The sequence below is a fragment of the Oenanthe melanoleuca genome, chromosome 2 (assembly GCF_029582105.1).
Source record: "Oenanthe melanoleuca isolate GR-GAL-2019-014 chromosome 2, OMel1.0, whole genome shotgun sequence".
Lineage (NCBI taxonomy): Eukaryota > Metazoa > Chordata > Aves > Passeriformes > Muscicapidae > Oenanthe > Oenanthe melanoleuca.
In genome coordinates, this window is record NC_079335.1 from 142,250,172 (window position 1) to 142,270,215 (window position 20,044).

A 20,044-nucleotide genomic window follows, 5' to 3' on the forward strand; every position below is an offset into this window, starting at 1 on the left:
TGTAAATCCTGTGGCTCTACAGCTGCTCTGTGGGGGGAGCTGTCAGTGCTGTGGCTGAAGCAGCCTATATAGGGCAGTAAATCAGCCTCCATAGGGAAAAGAGAAGTGTAGGATCCAGGTGCTGTGGGTAACTTGCAGGTAATAGCAGCTGCTGTCATGATACAATGGGAACTCAAAGCTATATAGTAGTGTATGTAATCTATACTTGAAATCTCTTTATATTCAACTCCTCCTTGCTTACCAAAACAGTTCTGCAGCTCCTGGGTACCATTGTATTTGAGGAAGGCAGGATGAATTTGTTGTTTTTTCAGTAACTTTGTGAGTAATTGCAGTGTAACGTGGGGAATCTCTGTATATGAGATGGATGTAGTGTTACATCAGTTTGTGGCAGTCATAAGATAACTGAGAGTAGCAGTGAAAAAGTTTGATCTCGTAAGAAATACTCTTTTCAAGTCAGGGAGTAGTCAGGAAACTTCTTGCTGTTGTGCAGGTTATTCATGCTCTGCTATCAGATCTTGGATCTTTTTGTGTTATCAAGGACAAAAGCTATTAAATTTAATTCAAAACAAGAAAATGTCAGTTAATGGCAGTTCTATCACATTGTGAAATATCATAATTAATTACTAAATTCTTGTGATCTCTAGAACTGTAGAGTATGTGCTGAGTGTGGCACACGAACAAGTTGTCAGTGGCACCATAATTGTTTGGTATGTGACAGTTGTTACCAACAGCAAGACAACTTATCTTGTCCTTTCTGTGAAAAACTGTGCCTCCAAGACTTCCAGAAAGATATGTTGCATTGTCACATGTGCAAAAGGTAAGTATCCAGCTTTTGTTAATTTGTACCAAAGTGCATAAAGCTTATGATGAGGTGTGTGTCATTGATGGGTTTCTGGGAAGGATGTACACTGTTTTTGATACACAGTGCCACAGGATCTTGTGCAGCTCCTTGATCCTTCATCCCTAAATACAATGAACAATAGCAGATAGTTTTATTTTAATCTTAGCAAATATGTATTAATTGGCAGTTACCTGAGGGTACCTGGCAGTTGCTTGCTGCATCTTGCATTTCACCTATTTTGTGAGGAAGCAGGCTAAAAAACATCATTGTCCTACAGTTTAAAGACTGTTGTTTGCAGTAATCTGATTTCTTTTTAATTTTCAAGTTGATGTTTTCTGTTTAATTTTATGTCTTCTTCTGTTCTGGTAATTAAAAAAATTAAAAATACACTATTTGGAACATTTTAAGAATGTCAACTATGTTTTGTATTTAATGGTATTGTATCTCACTGTGCAACATATTGATGATGCTCTACGTCTTGTGGAGTCTGATTTGCTTTAGGGACAATTTAGGTCTTTAAGTTTGTTCACTGTTTGACTTGCTGACATACCATGTTTATTCCTCAAAAATTCTCCATAATCAGACATTTGTTGAAAATCTTTATTTCCCCATAGGAATGGGAAATAATGCTGTTTTTAAATGGGTTTTTACTATGATGCTTTATATTTTCATCACTAAAATTACAGTCACAAGAAATTAAATCATAATAAATTAATCTCCCCAGATGGATTCACATAGAATGTGACAGATCTCCAGGTAGTGAATTGGAGTCTCAATTGAAAGACTACATCTGCACTCTCTGTAGACAAGGAGAAGGGGATCAGACTCAGTCATGTGATGTAATGAACACTTCTGAACTCATTCCTGAATCTGACAGTATAACAGGTAATCGAACTTAAATTTCACAGTTCCAAAATGGTAGCATCAGATACAATATCTGCAGTCTCACCAAGTCTTTTGTGAACCAGCCTCTCAGACTCCTATTCTGTGAAGGTCATCCCTTCCTCTTAACAGCAGCTCCTGAAGCAATCCGTTGGTGACTTCTCTTTCTGGCTTCAGGATCCTGGATACAAACATGGGCAGTTAGCACCATAATTGTGGTTCTCAACTTCCAGCTCCAGCCTCTCAGCCTGTTGCTGTAAATTTCACTAATTTATTTTGGATGTGGTACAGTTCATAAATGTATTCATTTGGCAGCCTGGCTGTTTCACTCATTTGTGCCTGGTAGACAGACGTTCTTGGAGACTTTTAGTTCTCATGTTTCTTTCTCTTTAGCTTCTGGTCAGTCTCATGGTGCCTGTTCTCACTTTATCCAGGAAGGACAGAGCAGTGGGAGCTGGACTGTGTTCAAGGGACAGGTGTTTATTTAACTAGACAGCTTTTAATAGGTGTCCTTTTTCAAAGCAGTATGTGACCAGTCATCTTGTTTCTGAGACATTCTTGTCTAAGTGGACAAATCAAGCAGAAGGCAGAAAGTTGTGGAAAAGTGTGAAGTATTTAATAAAAGAAGTCAGTATAGTAAGGAAGCACAAGAAGAATTTGCATCTGCTGATCTGAGCCCCTTGGGTCATCCACAAGAGCCCTGTTATAAAGTCATAACTAAATGCTTTTGTGTATTTCACACCTTCCACTGGGTAGCACCTACACTCATCCAGGCTGAACTTCCCTGGAAGTACAGCTGTGGTTAAATTCAGAAGCAAGGTAAAATGTAACAGATTGACTGCAAGCCACTGCCATGTTCATTTTTTGGGCTTAAGCAGAGGTGCTTATGCACTGATCTTTTGTTATCCATAAGTATCCGTGGTTTTGAAAAATGGTAAATTTTGGTAAATTTTGGCAGGAAAGGGGAAGTTGGACTGGATGTTTGTGTTCAAACTGATGTTTTGTAAACATATCATCCCTTTCATGTTAGCCTGTACATTACCTTTTGATGGAAAAGTGCTCGTAGAGGAAGGCCAGTGACAGAAGGTAAATGTCTGTAAATGAGTTCACTCTGTCAGTGAACACGGCCATCAGGTTAGGAAGAGTGGCCACTTCAGCCTTTGCAGATCATTTCCCTTCTGAAAGCTTAGGAGAGGCTGTGGACTCCCAGGCAATGTTCTTAGAGCATTTTGAAGATGTCCAAAGCAAAACATACACGGGCACAACTCGCTGACAACTACAAAACCCCTTTTGAGTTAGTAGCAGGTTTATTTGGAAGGCTGAAATTTTAAGCAATGCTTCTGTTAGGATTTCTAGCTAGTAGAAACATTGACAAGCGTGCTCTTGTCCCCAAGGAAGAATAGGACTATCATCTCAGCTGCTAGGAGTAATCTGGAACTATTACATCAGTACAGTCATGCAGTGTTTTATACCCAGGAGAGCACTTCTGTACTTCAAAATCAGATTTGGAGCCAATCTAAGTGATCATTTCTTTGAAGTTAAAATACCACTTTTAAGTTGGCAGAGTCTGAGAGCAGCTTTTAGCGTGCTAAGAGTAGTATCACCTAATAGTTGCTGGCTTTTTGAACTTAAAAAAGATTTTCTTGATGCAGAAAGTTATATTTGTTTCACTTCTTTTTTTTTTGTGCTAGCGTCTGTGGAGGATCACTTCTCTTCAAGTTGGTGCTTGCTGTACACTTTGTTTTCCATACTTCATCTAGTGCATTTTAATGAATTTCCTTAACTGAAAGAGCTTTTACACAAGGAAAAAAAAGTATTTCCTGTTTCTGTGCTCTGTAATGATCCTGTCAGCCAAAAAAGCACTCAGGAGTACCTTTTCCATGCAAAGATTAACATATCTTAATTGTAAAGTGGCAAAATTCAGTTTTCATATTGTTGAACGTGTAAGGAAACTCGATGTTCCCAGTGCTGATAGTAGGTGGAACTTCATATCTGTGCCATAATCCATTGTAGTATTTGTATGCAAAGTTGAAGCCTTCATGCTGCCACTTCTGTTGAATTTTATAGACTTGGAATTTAAGAAAATTCTTTCTTGTATTGCTCAAGCTGTGCTGAAGTCTGACTGTGTGCGTATTTTCAGTATTAGGTGTACATAATTGCCTTTCAGACATGTTTTACCACCTGAAAGGTATAAAACAGGTTCAGTGTTAATGAGTAAAGTGTTCTTAAATTTAAGGAGCACTGTGTAGACTCTTTAACCTTCTCACTGACCTGACTTACCCTAAATCCTATCATCATTAAATATAAATCTCTTTGGCTAAAAGGTCAAAGAGTGACAGCAGTTGCTGATGCCAAAGTAAGTAGAATAAACACTGCAATTGTAATAACTGCTTTGCTTCTCCTTAAGCTTGTACAAGTGAAATGGAAATGGAAAGTGGTGGAGAGGATATGGCATTTCAGGAGCAACCCATTACTGGTGATGGCCCTGATCAGGAATCAGCTGTTGAATGTGTTACAGAAGGTAAGAAATAGTTTCACACTCTGAGAAAGCACCAGTTCAGAACCCTTCAGAACCAGAACCTTCTTCCAGTAAGGTTTGCAGTGCTTTGTAAGAGGAAAAAGCTCCTAGAAAGCACTCAGAGACACATTGCAGCAGTTTTATCTGAGTTCTCAAGGAAGAATATGAACTTCTTTGTTTAGTAAGTGTTTTATTGAAGGCAAAGAGAGTCTTCAGAATATTTGTGTTGCTTTAATTTTGTTTGCTTGTTTGTTTGTTTGTTTGTTTTACTTTTTTGTTGGGACTGGCTTTTTCCAAGCTGGAAAGATAGTTGAATGCTTTGTACACTGGAAGTTCATCATAAAACCCAATGACTTGTTACTATTTAAATACTGTCACTCACACTTTCTGTTGTGTGCTTCATGGTTGTAACTCCACAGGCATCCTTGCTTAAGGATTTTTTAGGGTTTTTTTGGGTTTTATCCCCTTTGTAAGTAAAAGGTAATCTTCCAGACAGGGTTGCAGCAGCTGATGATTTCTGTATTGGGAGAAACTGCATCTTGCCAAACACACAGGGAGGAGCAGCTAAAGAAAAGCCAAATCCACTGGATGTGTTAGTGACCAATATCAAGGGTAATGATAAAGGTCCCACTCAGTCCCAGATGATGCTGGAGGATGCTTGCTGTAAGGGGAGACAAGAAACTTGTATTTAAAGGCAAAGTAAAAAAAACCAAACAAACAGCTTTTCCTATTAGTTCTGATGACCCAGTTGTGTCACAGCCTGTGGCACAAGGGCCATGACTTAAACTGTGAAGAAATCTTCAAAATAAAATGCTGACTGGGAACTTAATGGCTGAGGAAGTTGTAGCAGTGTGAGTTTAAGGAGAGTGCAAGTGTAAAAGAAAGTAATTGGCCTGTAAGAGAATCAAGGCCCATCAAAGGAAGGAATGAGAAGTCAAATTCAGAGCAAAGAATGTAGTTTTTATAGAGTGGAACAAAAACTCTGGAACTCCTTGATGAAGAGCGTTATGGATGAAAGGTGCTTGATTTGGTTCAAGGGAGGGCTAGATAAATATTTCTGAAAGAAATTCATAATACATTAGTAAATTAAATTAAATGAGCAGCAGCTGTTTTTATTTCAGTTGATTTTCTAAAGTCTGAAAAAGTTTTAGGAAGGAAATGTTTTTTTATTTGTACTTGTCCTGTTCTTCTTACCTTTTTGGAAGCATTGGGACAATAGCTTAAAATACATTCATTTGTATCAATACCCAGAAATTAAAAAGAAGAAACTTCTTTTGGCTGCCTAGCTGGAAATGTGTGTTCAGTTCCTCAAAAATTAATCTTGGGTCTATTTTCTAGTAATTTACTGCTGTGTTTTCAGGGAAGAAAAATAATGATATATAGTGAAAATAAAAATATAGACTACTGTAAAAATAGGTACAAAGAAAGATATTTATGAAGTGTATTTTAAGCTACATATTAAATTCACTGAAGTAAAGTGATACGTGTTGGCCTGCATGGTGTGTACCAAGTATACTTGTTGACCAGAACAGCAGAAGTTATTTTTCTTTTTCTCGGTGAGCCTTTAATATGGTTGTACTTAATTACAGGCATATCACCAGAAGAAAAGACCACACAACTGGAAGCAGAAGTCTCTGTTGAAATCAATTCAGCTGAAATGGAAATGTCTCCTAAAAAGACACCAGCATCTGGTGACAGTCAGACTGAGAATATGATGGAAGTGGTAGAGGGTGTTCAAGCTGTAGCACAGCAGGAGTTGGACAAACAAGCTGAAGAGACACAGCTGCTTCAAGGTAGTGTGGGGGTGTCAGAAGTGTCCACAGCAGACTCTCGGTCTCTGTCTTCAGTGCCTGAGACCATGACTGTGACACCAGAAATGCTGGAGACTGAAAGAAAAGGAGATATTTCTGTCCCCATAGAACAACAACTGGAAATAATAAAAGTGCAGAAAGATGTAGAAAAGGAGGAAACCCATGAGAAGTCAGAAGCACCAGCTCTTCTAGAAATGGAGACTACTGCTTCAAATGGAGGTGTTGCAAATAGTTCACCAGTTGGAGACAAACCCATAAAACCACCAGCTGAGACTTGCCCTTCACTTCCCCCATCACTTAACCTAAACAAGACAAACGTGTCTTCCTCCCCAGATATTTCTCTAGACTTGCATTCTGCACGAGATGTGCAGCACAGCCAGCCCCCAGTGCTGCCTCCAGCTGCTGGGAGTGCTCTCCCAACCACCTACATATCAGTCACTCCAAAAATTGGCATGGGAAAACCGGCCATCACCAAACGCAAGTTTTCCCCTGGAAGACCCAGATCCAGACAGGTAAGCACATGCACTGTTTCGTTATGTGTTTATTAAATTTTAGTATAGTTCATCAAAGTCACCTGTTTCTTAGATAATGTATTTAATCTCCTAAGTGACCTTGTAGTTTATTTCTTCAAGGAATTAATGTTCTGGTAAATAACAAAAAAGTCAGCCATCATAAAGCTTCTCTGGTGAGAAATTAAGTTTCTTTTGGCTCATGGTTAAAGCATATTAGAAGAAAATTGGTTGTATTTTTCGTACAATATGCTACAAATGCAGATAGACATAATGCTGTGCTATTTGACTTACCTTTTAATATTTTTCATATATGCATTTATTTTTACTGGTACTTTCAAAGTGTGTTAAGGCTTTTTAAACTGACTTTAGAGGAAAGCCTTCTGTAGCTCTGTGTCCATTACTCTGCCAGATATTTTCTTGATCCACATTTCTGATGGTGTGGTAAATAATTTTGTGGTTTTGTTGCATTAGGAAATACCATGCAAGGACTGTCTTGTACAGATCATTGTGGTTTGACTAGGATTAAATTTGATAGTGAAAAGAATCCTCAAGTCTATCACTTTTTGCAGCATCTTTCTCTGTATTTGAGTTGTGTTCCGGAGAAAATGGTTTATCCATCCTGGGTATTCATTTCTTGGTGGTGAAATTCTATACAAAATGTGTGTGTCAGTGTGACAAGTTAGTGTTTCATCTTCTCATCACAACTTATTTTTAGTCTTTGAGACTACCAGGTTGATGATTTCATGCTTTTCTGGACTTAGTGGTAACAAGGCTTTTTTTATATATTGCACAATTATTTCAGTTTTTACATGTCACCTAAGGGTTCAAAATTTTTGCTTCCTAAGGTATGAGGCAGTGGTCTGGAAAGTTTTTCTGCTGTTTCCACTGAGTTTAAGAGATCTTTGTTTGTTGTGGTGCAGTTAGGTTTTCCTGGGTCACTGTACAGTGAGGTGTATGTATCATATTTGCAGAGATATGTTAATGCCTTAAACAAATTTGTTTTCAGTACCCTTAAGTTCCCACTGTGGGCTTTTGATGAGGGACTGAAAGTTGTTGAATGATGTTCTGTAGACTATGAAAAAAAGATATTTTTAAATGTCCAATTACAGGCAGGTGTTTTCCTTTTGAGCAAGACGTAATTGGACAAATCCACAATGTGGAAGGCATATATTTAAATCTCTTTGGATTGCAGACAGAAATAGGTTTAGGTTTATTTTGTGGGGGTTTTAAATTATTCTTTCTGCTGAAAACATTCATTTTTTATAAGAATTGTGTACTTTTCCAAATGGAAAGTTGTGGATAGGAGCAGAAGCAAAATCACAGAATGGGTCAGGCTGGAAGGGATCACAGTGGGCCATCTGGTCCAACTTCCCTGTTCAAGCAGGGTCAGCCCAGAGCACATGGTACAGGATTTCATCCACACAGTTTGTTTTCCTGTTACATAGGGGTTGTGTGGGATAGGTTGGAAGGCAAGCAGGCAGTTTTTCACCAGGTATAAAACCAGAGAAATAAGACCTGTTGTTTTTTTGAGTCAATTCTTTAGACACTTCAAAATGGATGCTTTCTCCAGTTCTGACTTTTGGAAAGCATCCTACAGGGCAGGTGCTGGCAGCTGAGAATAGTGCTCCTTGGTGATGTTCCATCATTATTTTCCATGCCATTGGAACTCCACAGATCAAGAAGAAGCATAAGCTTATTTTAAAACATTTTAACCTAACACAGTATTTCAATTCTTGTTCACCTGGGAGTGACCACATTGATCTAAAAGCAAGTAAAAAATAGGGAAAACAATACTGGAGGAAAAAATGCTTCTATAAAGTTAGAGGTGTAGCTGTTTGGAGTAAACCAGATCACGTGGGGTTCTTCTCTGGGTTGCACTGAAGAGCAATTAATTGTCTTCTTGAAAGTGGGTTAATTTTATGAGTTTTGGATCTGCTTCTTTCTGTTTAAAAAATAGCAGATATTGCTGTTATGTGGCTTTGTGTCAGGTGTGAGGTTATGCCATACAAATGTTACCTGGCAGCTGCAGGAGTTCTTGGCTGCCTGTCATAGAGGGGAGAGAAGAAAATCGCACAAATTGGGTGGGATTCATTGATTAAAGAGATTGTGACTCCTGTGCCTGGTGAATTTAACATTGGGTTCATCCCTGCTTGCTTTCTTCTGTTGTGCAAAGGAATTTCCATTGCAGAGCTTGTTCTTTGTCCAGGTTTAAAATCGTTCCTTCATGGAGTCCGATCACTCTGTGAGTCCCAAAGACAAGCCAACATAATTTCACAAATAGTGATATTCTGTACTCTCTCCTAGAAGTTTGAAAGCTTCTAATATGCAGTTTATTTTGTTGAAATGTTCTTTTCCTGTTTTAAAAATGCAATAATATCTCCATTGCAATGGGTTTATGGAACATGTTATAAAGAAGAAAAGAAGATAAATTTCTCTGGATCTTGGATATATTTCTCCTGAATTTTATAAAACACATGCTTCATTGGTGTCTGGGGAATCCATGTAGAAGGATAGTTTCTGATTTGGGTTTGTTCTCATTAAATTAATGTCTTGTGCTGGATGGACAGTAAGATGAATTATCAGCTCTTTTTTCAGAATCTGTTCATACAATTGCTAATAAAATATGTTTGCATAATTATTCTGGTTTGCCACTGAATCCAAGTTATGCATAATCTGAAGTGATTTTCTGTGTTAGATATTAGTAATTTGCTTTGGTGATGTGTCTGCAACACCAGATTTCTCCTGTTTGGAAAGGACTAAAGCTTAACTCAAAAATGACAACAATATTCTGGTTAAAAAATCTTCATGACTCCCTTCCAGGACTGTAGCCAGTGTCACTGATGTCAGCATCCCTCTGCCCCCTGGCATTTTTGCAGGCATCTCATCTTTGCTTAGGTGCAGCAGGAGAAAATCTGTCTTCTAACCAAAAGGGAGCTGTGTATAAATCAAGAGTGTAGGGACACTTAGGAATTGTATGAATTGGCTTTGGCTGGTACAAACTTACTCCACTTTGGGGAGTGTGTCATCTCCTGTCAGTAAGGTGCCGTGTTACTGACAGTGTTTTTTAGGACAGGATGTTATCCATACCCTCAGCTACAGGAAAGCTGCATTCTGCCCTGTGAGAGGACCCTCAGCCTGCCAGGTTCAGCATCTCACTGGGTTTTGTTCCCTGGACTGTCTCCTGTTCCTGTTCCCCCACTCCACAGTGCAGCCAAATTAATTCCTACATGTATATGGAATTTGAAATTTAAGTGTTCATAAATCACAGATACTCGCCAGCGTGGTTTTACAGTGCTGTCCTAAGAGTTGTGTCTGTCCAGTTTCTTCTCCATGGAATATGGAGATGCTCCACTCTTGCCTGTAAACTGCAAATTTATGTCTGGAGCAAGACCTCTCTGTAATAATTTCCAATTTTTTTGTTTTCTGAAGCAATAGTCTTAGTAGAAATTATCATGTAAGTTTATTAATGACTAATCTGACACAGATCCAGTTTGAAATGAAACTACTCAAGGAAAATGACTGTTTTCTGTGGAGGTCTATGTTAAATGATGTTGTGTTTATTCTGAACTGAACAGATTTGAGATAGTTATTTTTGCTACAGCACTGTATACTGGAAAGTGTAAGATTAAGTCAGTAAATGGAAGGCATTACAAATTTTGGCACTGAAACACTGGTCGTTGAAGTGTTGAGAGCATTCTGTAGAACAATTTTGAATAAAAACCAGTAAACTTTCTGCTGGTTTTGTAAATTGCATAAATATTATTTTAGTGTTATTCCAGAGTATGTTTCTTGAGAAATACCATGTTCAGAGGTGTTTAATTTTCATCATGAAGATGTTGGTAATCACTGTTCTGTAACATACTGAATATCCATTGGTGTTTAAAGAGGTTTTTTTAAATGAGACCAAAAAAGGCAGAGCATTGTGATGGGTTTTGATGTATGCTGTCTTGGATGGTATGGCTTGTTTTCTGTTTTCAGTTACATGGTATCACCAAGTATGTTGTTGTAAAGGTAGATGTTGGATAAAAAGATGAAAAAATAGTCTTTTTCAAGGATCAGTTTTTGTTACCGTTTTTATGCTTCGTGCTTGGTTGGTTTCTTTGGGTTTTTTTTTAATGAGGAGAGCTGTATTTTTAAGTGATTAAAGTTTGTTCACAACCCTAAAATTACATTAAATATTAAATTGCAAATCCAGCTTTGTGCATTTGCAATTGCAGTAGGATTCATAAAGCGTCTAAGCAGCTAAACACAGTCAGTGGTAATTTAGTGAGATCTCCTGACCCTTGCTGACACTGGGTTTCCTTTTGTTATAATTTACTTGCAGCTGTGTTGTTCAATTTTGAGGACTCAAGAATATGATGGAGAATTAGAACTTCCTGTTTCTGTCACAGTACTTAATTATTGCTGGGGTTCTGATGTAAATGAACTGAATAGAACTTTCTCTTCAGTGTTGTGTGGTAATAGGCATTAATTAAAAGCCAAAATATAATTAATGCATCTCTTTGATGTAATTCATTTGTTCGTGGTATTGTGGAAATGTGTGTTTTTAATTAAGTTTATCTGACCAAGAATTCAAATTTTTCTGATCTACAGTAAAACTTGGATTAAATTTCCTATTTAATTCTTAACAGTATGGTTAATGAATCATATACGGATCATTTTGTTTTGCAAGACTGAATATTTCACATTCAGATTTAATATCATTTTAGCTTTTAAATCTTTTGAATATATTTAATTACTTGAAAAGTTATCTTCTTAAAAGGAGAATAATTTTGTATCTCCAAAATAAGGGTAGGTAATTTTAGTTGTTGATTAAGTATTTTCAGCATGTTTAAGATCCTGAATTTTGACACTCTCAGCATGTTGCCTCCTTTACAGGTTGATATAAAGACTGTTTCTTTGATAAATAGATTTTCTTTGAGTTGCCTTTTGGTTGCATACCATACATTACGAATTTTAGAAGTAGTGGGGAAACAAAGTAAAATTCAATGAAAGTTTGAACATTACCTGCTAAAATTTGACTGTTACTTGATATTAAAACAATGACTGGATTAGTTAAGACAAATCTCCTGTGCCACAGACCTGCTGATGTAGTTGCCTACCAGTGTGTCATACTTCCTTTTTCCCCCCCCATTTCTATCCCTGTTCTGCCACCAATGTTCTGCCCTGTGCCCTGGGTGTGAGCAGGGGCTCGTCCATCTCCAGGTCTGAAGGTGCAGAAGGTTTCTGCCCAGCACTGTTCCCCTGCTTGAGGGTGATGAAGTTCTTGATATTGAGTTGTCTGCATGATGACCATCTATCTGAAGTCCAGGAAAAAAACTGGTATGGCAAAATCTTCCAGTCCAGAGTGTTTATTCCAGCACAGTGACTGGAACCTTAAGCAGCTGCTGTCAGAAGATGTTCTTCTGGAGTGGATTTTGGAAGCCCCTTGGCAGAGGGGAGGCATTGATGGCCATCCCAAGCACACAAGTGCTCTGGGCAATGTGCAGTTTGTAGGCTGTGTGTCCAATTACCACCTCGTGTAGGCAGAAATGTCAAGTTGTTATTTTTTTTGTTATGTTGTCCATATTCCTTGTCCTGTGCAGGTAGAGCTAAACTCGCAGAAAGCAGATTTAAGCTGAATATCACTGTGTCCACGCTGTGGGTTGTACCAAGTGTTGGTGTTTTTACCACATGATTTTTATCCATAATTAGGCTTTTAGGTCACTGACAAGCTTACTCTTCTGGCTTTGCTGTGCCAGATCACTTAGGGAAAAGCCCTGTTTTCAGTCAGTGCAGCTGTTAGCAAGACTTCTTTACAGTCCCAAGATAAATTTATGTCTTGATGGAGTTGTTGATTCCAAAGAAAATAATTTCTGATGTGTTCTTGATGGAGAAATTGCATTTCAGAAAAGAAAAAAGCAACAAACCCCAACACATATTGCAAAACCATCTCATTTTTCTTGATGCTTTTTATTGTACATCCCAGTATTCAGAGGTGTAAATGTGTTTGGGCTTGCCCTTGTGAGCAGTTGTGAATAGTTGGGATTGTTTGTATTCATGGGGTTATTCCATATCAGCCCTGGGATTCTGCTGCTGAATGGCATTCTGGGGAAGGTAAACCTGCACTTTTCATCAGTTCCACTTCTCATCCTGATATTCAATATTTATTACTCTCACAAATTTAGAATTTGGAAAATATACTGTCCTTTGTTAAACTAATGTGTAAATTGGCAGTGAAGTTATTTATGATGTCTCTCTCCCGCAGTCTTTCTTCTGTGCTTGAGAAAGTCTTCCACAAATTTTACTTTCTTTAAGGAGCTTCAGCATTTTTTTCCTTGTCTGTCTTAGCATTTTCTTTTCATCTTGCTTTATTTCTAGTGACAGTCATACAATATCTCACTATGATGGAACTATATAAATAGGGATAATAATTAGTTTAAAGGAGCTTGTAGGTACATGAGGATATATATGGATGTATATTATTGCATGAACATAATGACATGTTAAAATTTGATACCAAAACACTGGGGTGAAAAGAAATCAATGGTAGAGTTTTATAATGGTTTATTTGTGGCAGACTTGCAGGAATGAGCTGCTTTGTTGATTACCATGGTTATTTTCCTTTTCTTTTGTCCAGTGGTTTATTCATATTCCTTTTGTTTGCTGTGCTTCTCAGACTAGTTGTTGGTATGATTGGGGGTAGTTTAGTTTCAAAAGTCAATTGAGGATATGAGTTCTTTCAAAATGTGATCTGGAATATAAAAGGGCATGTTACCACCTCTAACTACTGTCTTCTTCACTCATGCAATAAAATTTAGTCATGTAATTTGTTGTTCTGATTGCTTGCTTTAGATTTGTATTAAGCTTTGTTTATAAAAACTCATTTTGTTGTACTTAACCATCAGTTGGAAGTAAATATTGATTTTAGAGTGTGTTTCAATGAGAACCTAAAAATTTCCCACTTTCTACTCACTCAGTGAACTAATTGACTACTTAAGTTAATGTAGAAATGCCTATGCCTGCATGTGCTTTGCTTTTCAGATTTTTTTTTGGTTGCTTGCTTTTTGCTTTTTTTCTTTTTTGCTTTTTTTTTTTTTTTTTTTTTTTTTTTTTTTTTTTATGTTGCAAAGTTTTATACATCTATTTTCTCACCTACCGTATCCTAGGGGGCTTGGAGTACCAATAATACAGTCAGCCCACCTTCCTGGTCCCCAGACATTTCAGAAGGTCGGGACATTTTTAAATCCAGACAGCTTCCTGGCAGTGCCATTTGGAGCATCAAAGTGGTAAATAACTTGAATTTATTTTCATGTATCCATTGCTATCTTTCTGCTGTAGAGATTAGTGATGAAATTCTGTATCTCACACCGTAATTAATCTTCCATTCGGTTACTATTCAAGACCTCTAAAAATTGAAACTCTGGAGCTTTCAGATTAAAAGATGTGAGCTCTCCAGAATGTACAGTATGATGGCATTGCCTTGATTTTCAGTGGCAAAGAATATTTTGTATTACCCAAAATTTGTGTGTATTGTGTACATCACTTTTTGTGCTTGGCTTTACGTGGCTGTCAAAATAAATTACCTGAGAAGGAATTTAAGACTGGCAGTAAGGTAAGCCAGGCATGGAAAGGAGCAGAGATCTGAAGGATGGCTTGAATTTGTTGCTGTGGAGAAATCTTGAGGAGTGGATTCAAAGTGACATTGTTTTTAGCTGATGGGGGAATAAATAAAAACTTTCCTACCTGATTAGATGGACCAAAACTTGTATCCACAGTGACATTTACCATTAAAAATACCTGAAGTAACTAAAGTAGGATTATTTGGATTAAGTGAAGGCAAAAAAAAGCTTAATTATGAAACTGACAAATAGCTGAAGCTTCCCAGTGATTTAAGTCCATCTCTTTAACTCTCATGCTAATTTTATTTTAATTTGACATCAGCTTAGCTTTTGCTGCTTTAAGCATTAATTTTCAGTTTAATATTCAGCATTAACATTGATACAAGTATGTGCTTATTCCTGTCACTAGTTGTGTGAAAATAACAATACTGACACCTGTTCTGAAACAGAAAATAAGAAACTTGCGAGAAGAGTTTCCATGTTAAAAAACTGATGATTGTATGTCCTGTGTGTACGTATGTATTAGCTCCCTAGGTATCTGAGGACATTTTTAGTTTCACCCCAGTTCATATAAATACCTCAGCCTCCAGCAGCATCCTTCTTCTCACTCCTCAAATATCATTGTGTTACATTAACTTGGTGTGTGAGTCAATTTAATTTCTTTCTTTTATTAGATGGATGTTAATAAAATTTTAACATTGGGATCCTTGAATTCTCCCTTTAATTATGACCCTAAAGTTCTATATCTTCTTTAAAGCAGGAGTTGGAATATTTGAGAAATACTGTAGGGAATATTGAGCCCACAGTACTTCTTCTTACTGCCTCCATCAGTAAAGACCCTTTGTGTCTGTGAGTGACACAGTCCCCAGGGAGCTTTGCTGCTTCCATCAACATTGTTTCATGGAGCAAATGTTTTGCCTTGCTATTAAAAATATTTTGCAGCAAATATTTGGATACCCCATACTCTGTACTCCATACTTGGGCTGTACTAGGAGCCGAGATTATTGACAAATACAAAATGCAATAAATAAACTCAATGCTTATTTTGTAGCAGGAATGGTGCTTATATGAGTGCATGCTCTAATTATCAATTACACATATTGGAGACTCTGAGACACATTGTAAAGATGTCTGATATATCAGCCAGAATTTGGGGATGTGAATATGTTCTTTTTCTCTCTGGAAATGATTAGAGAGGATTAGGAATCCTCATGTGCTTAAGTTCATTCTGAAATTCTGAAAAAGCAAACAAACAAACAAAAAAAAAACCACAAAAAAAAAAAAAAAAAAAAACCAAAACAAAAAAAAACCCACAAAAACAAACCCCCAGAATTTCAAACTTAAGGCACTATATGAATAACAGGTAATTATTAATAAAGTACTGGCTCTCCCAAAGATAATTGTAGTTGAACACACTGAATATTCCAAAGCACAACTGTGCAGCTCTGCATCTGCATCTTAAATAAGGAAGGGAGTAAAGAAGCTGTCTGTAAATAAGTGGAGATAGTGTAAGAAAAGCTTCACATTATGGGGAGTGTTGATCTGAGTGTAATTGATAGAATTAATATAAAAAACTCTCTCTGTATATGCTGAATTAAGAGAGTTTCATGGAGCCACCTCCCACTTTGCTTTGTGAGTAGGACTCAATCCTAATAAATTCCAGGTTTCACTAGATTATTCATAGTGTAAGAAAAACATCTGTGATTACCACTAATCAAATGTCCAGACCCTGTGCAGAAGTCTCATGACTGTCTGGGCTGACTGTTAAAAGAGAAAAGAAAAATGAATCATAGAATAAAAGATACATTTTGGAAACTTTGCAGTTGAGGTGGTGGGGGGGGAAGTGGTGGGGGAAATCCATATTTCCAGTTAATCCTGAGCAGAAAATACACATTCCTGGTTTTGGCTACTTTCTTGCTGATGATAAAGGTGATCATATTATGCCATGTAAGTAATTAAAGGTATTAAATTTCACACAGATTTATGCAGAGATTTAATGACCATGTCCTGGTGTGCTCCTACTCACCTGAAATCACAGGGTGGTTTTTTACTTACATTTTTCCCTAGATGAACAGAACAAGCTTGAATCCCATGTAACAAGAGAGCTTGAGGTTGCATTTACATTGTTACCTTACATTGCATAGGGCCGAGGATCAGGATTCCCGGGGAAGCGGAGACCCCGTGGAGCAGGTCTGTCAGGAAGAGGTGGCAGAGGAAGATCAAAACTGAAGAATGGAGTCGGGGCTGTGGTCATTCCAGGGGTAAGGACATCTTTTTTAAAGTCATATTGCAGTCTGTTCATGTAACACAATTTTATTCAGCTATAATTCTTGTATTAAAATACTGTGTAAAAGGCCCAAGGAGTGCTACAGAACCAGGACTGTTTGATGGAGCTGGCTGTTACTGCTTGTGATGAAGAACAAGAACACTGCAGCTCAGTGGGCCTGAGGCAATTCTGTACTGCTCTTGCCATTTAAAGACACAACAGTTGGGAGTCTTAAAGGACTCCTTCCGTATCCTCTGGTTCAGAACATGCTGGGTAAAGGCAGCACTGACTGGAACTACCCAGAAGGAGAGAACAGGATTTGTTCATGAGAATGTAACAGCAGCTATAGGAGACTAGAGCAAAGGTTCTTCTGGACTGAGTGGTGGTGCAGGAGTGCAGAAAGGAGACATTTCAATATTTCAACTTGCTGAACAAGAGATGGTGTCCTTGTCTTGGGCAGCCTGTGTTGGAGCTGTCATTCATAAATCTGCTCATTCAGGAAACCATGTTAACCTTTTTCAGTTCTGCAGCTCCTCAGCTTGTGTTTTAAGTGACTGGCTCTTGGATTAGCTGCCTGCCCCTCAGTGCTCTTAGAGATGGGACAGTGGAAAGCTGATTTCTATTCGCTTCCTCTATCCATGCCACTCAGTTTCTATAGGCCTCCATCACTTCTCCTCCTTTTCCTTCCACTCTTGACTTGCAAGTATGGAGAATGCCAGTATTTTGAGTTGTTCCTTGTATGGAAGCTACTCCACATTTCCGATCATCAGTACCAGTTATTTTGTCATGTTAATTTCCTTACTTTGTGGACTTTAATCTGCCGTTTTATAGCCCAGCACTCAGCTTTATTAAGTTCTTGTGCAGTTCTTCACACTTGTCTTTTGGATTTTACTACTCTGAATATCCCAGTCCTGTTGGCAAGCTTTGTCACCTTGCTTCTCACTTGGTTTTTCAGATTGCACGAGTGCGTTGAGCACCACCACCTGTTAGCAGGCAGGCCCTGTCAGATTTCAACTAGTGCTATTCTCCCACATACAAAACTGATAATTTATTCCCCTTTTTGTTTTGTGTCTTGTATCAGTATAGGGACCATTCCTCTTAACTTTTTTTTAAGTAGCTTTGGTGAAGGACTTTGCGAAAAGAGTTTGGTAGTGGAGTAAGTTACATCAGTTAGATTTCCCTGTCCCCAGAATTGCTGCTCCCTTCAGAGAGCCCTTACAGATGATTTACCATAACTAAAGCTTCCTTCACTCTTTAGTGAATTAATATATCAGTGACTCCCAATTCTTTGTTGTGATCAGATGTCTGCTCTTCTGTACACAGCTTCTGTCCAGAAACCCTTGAGAAAATAATGACTACATTTGCTGTCTCCTATTCTTCAGAAGCATTGAAGTGATTGTAAGCAAGTGATTGCTCACTGCAGTTGATAGTTAAGCTACTTAATACTTGAAGTGTTTTTAAAACTCAAAAATCCTACACAGTCCTAGTCTGCTTATAAGAAGAGGGATTTTAACATGAAAAACTTGGAAATCTGGACTATAAAACAATTAAGTTTTTCCATGCTGTGGGCTTGTTCCATTTGAATTTTCCTATTAAACTTTACCAACTAGCCCTGCATATTTTGAGAGACATCCTGTTCCTTGTGTTCAGAGAGGGACTTGCTGATTTTTATGTCTTTGTGAAGTAATTCCTGAGATTCTCTTTAGAGCTGCATTTTTGTGTTCTTACATGTAATCTGTTTGAGTTTGTCACACTTTCTGCTGCCTATGTAATAATATCTTGGAATACTCTGGTGTTCATGATTTGAAAAAGGAATAATCTCTATCAGTTTTCCCTTTTAAAGGATGGTCAAGATCTACATGCACATTTGTAATTTAAAACATACAGGATGAATTCCACTTAGGCTAGTCGCAGCAGCAATTGGAGGCATTTCACATCATTATTTTGGTGTTAACATAGCACAATAAGCTAAGTTTCATTTTTCTGTCAAGCATTTGATCTTTTATATAGAACTGTTTGCTCTTATATTCCTGATTCTGAGGTAATAGTTGGGCCTATTAGTTTAAATTCATGGACAGCATATTCTGTATTGCATGAGAGTCAGATCACAGTTGAAATCCTTCATTCTTTTTTCTCTTCCTGAGAAGCTGTGTATGAATATGCTGAATTAGTAAGAGGCAGGTCAGAATAAAAATTACTTGATGGAAAAGAAAAATTACTGTCTATAGTAAGAGCTGATGGATTGAGATCAAAACAGCTGTTTCAAGTTCAGTGCAAGTTTTTGTGGTAAGGATGGATAAGCTTCATAAACTGCTTGCAGTGAGTAAATTTAGAGCTCTTGCTTATTCCTCTAACGTACTTGGAACATTAGCTAAACCACATTTTAGACAATATGGAACAAGCTACATTTCTGCAGTTGCTCTTTGAATTAATACTCAAAAGTCTGTCACTGTAATTAACTTTTTGATAAAAAGAACTTACGTGCTTACGTGCAGGGAACAGAGCAGACTGGGCACAGTGTGACAATTTCTACTTGGTAATTTTTTTTCTTAGACTATGTCTTTCCTTCCATTTCCATTTGGAAGTGTAATGAGGATAATACATGAAGATGGAAAAAGGAGAGGAATAGAATATGTCTGTAAAGCTGTTACACTGATGATGATAAAATGTGAATTAATGCAGTAATTTCTGATGGAGGTAGCTTTTTATGAAAGTTTAAAGTGTATGAATAAATATTTACAGAAGTCTTATTTAGAGAATGTTTCATCTTTTTCATGTCTTAGAAAATGTAGTGTGCTTGCTGTTTATATTTTTTGGTTTTTTTAATAGGTCACAACCATGGATATTTCATCTAATAAAGATGAGGAAGAAAACTCGATGCATAATACAGTTGTCCTCTTCTCTAACAGTGACAAGTTCACTCTCCATCAGGTTAGGATAAAAATGATAATTTTTGATTATATTTCCCTGCTATTACTTAGGAAAAAAAGTGAATGAATGTCCTTTTTAGAAGTTAAATTACACAGCAAGCTAGTTGGATTTTACAGTGATGTTTTCAGAATGTAGTGTCTGGCACGTGTTGAGAGTCTGCTGTTGTGTGTCATTGCAGGATATGTGTGTGGTTTGTGGGAGTTTTGGCCAAGGTGCTGAGGGCCGGCTGCTGGCCTGTTCCCAGTGTGGGCAGTGTTACCATCCATACTGTGTCAGTATTAAGGTGAGTGCTATTGTTACACACAAAAATTCCTTGATTACGCTGTTTTCATATTGTACTTTAATAGCACTATGCTGCCTTTGGTTTTGTGGTAATTAGGGGAGTCATTAACTTGTTAGATATTCATCAGCTAATGTGGCCATTATTTGTGTGCGACTTGTGAAAGACTTTAATTAAATGTCATTTTATAGTATGCATAGCCTCAAGAGAAATTAACCTTTTTGTAATTTCACAACCATAAATAGCGCTGATTATCCAGCAGTTGGTTAAAATAACAGTTTGAGATATAAGCTTTAAACCTAGATACAAGCAGGATTAAAAACAAAGAAAAAATTATACTGCATCTTCATTTACTTGGGGCATAAGGTTTAGTTGATTCAATTTGCCTGTTGGCTGTCAGAA

The 20,044-nt window shown here is 37.5% G+C and overlaps 1 protein-coding gene across 15 annotated transcripts in view; it reads left to right on the top strand.

The window, feature by feature from the left end:
* Positions 1–20,044, top strand: part of KMT2C (lysine methyltransferase 2C) — a 188,627-nt gene that overhangs the window by 105,393 nt on the left and 63,190 nt on the right. For 10 of the 15 annotated variants that reach the window (XM_056485255.1, XM_056485259.1, XM_056485258.1 and 7 more), the window contains 8 exons: positions 645–817; positions 1,566–1,726; positions 4,131–4,244; positions 5,831–6,564; positions 13,713–13,832; positions 16,310–16,426; positions 19,261–19,362; positions 19,541–19,645. In XM_056485255.1, the coding sequence (XP_056341230.1) occupies positions 645–817; positions 1,566–1,726; positions 4,131–4,244; positions 5,831–6,564; positions 13,713–13,832; positions 16,310–16,426; positions 19,261–19,362; positions 19,541–19,645 (1,626 nt within the window). The remainder of the gene's footprint in view (positions 1–644; positions 818–1,565; positions 1,727–4,130; positions 4,245–5,830; positions 6,565–13,712; positions 13,833–16,309; positions 16,427–19,260; positions 19,363–19,540; positions 19,646–20,044) is intronic. The other 5 variants (XM_056485264.1, XM_056485265.1, XM_056485269.1 and 2 more) reach the window with 1 other exon arrangement.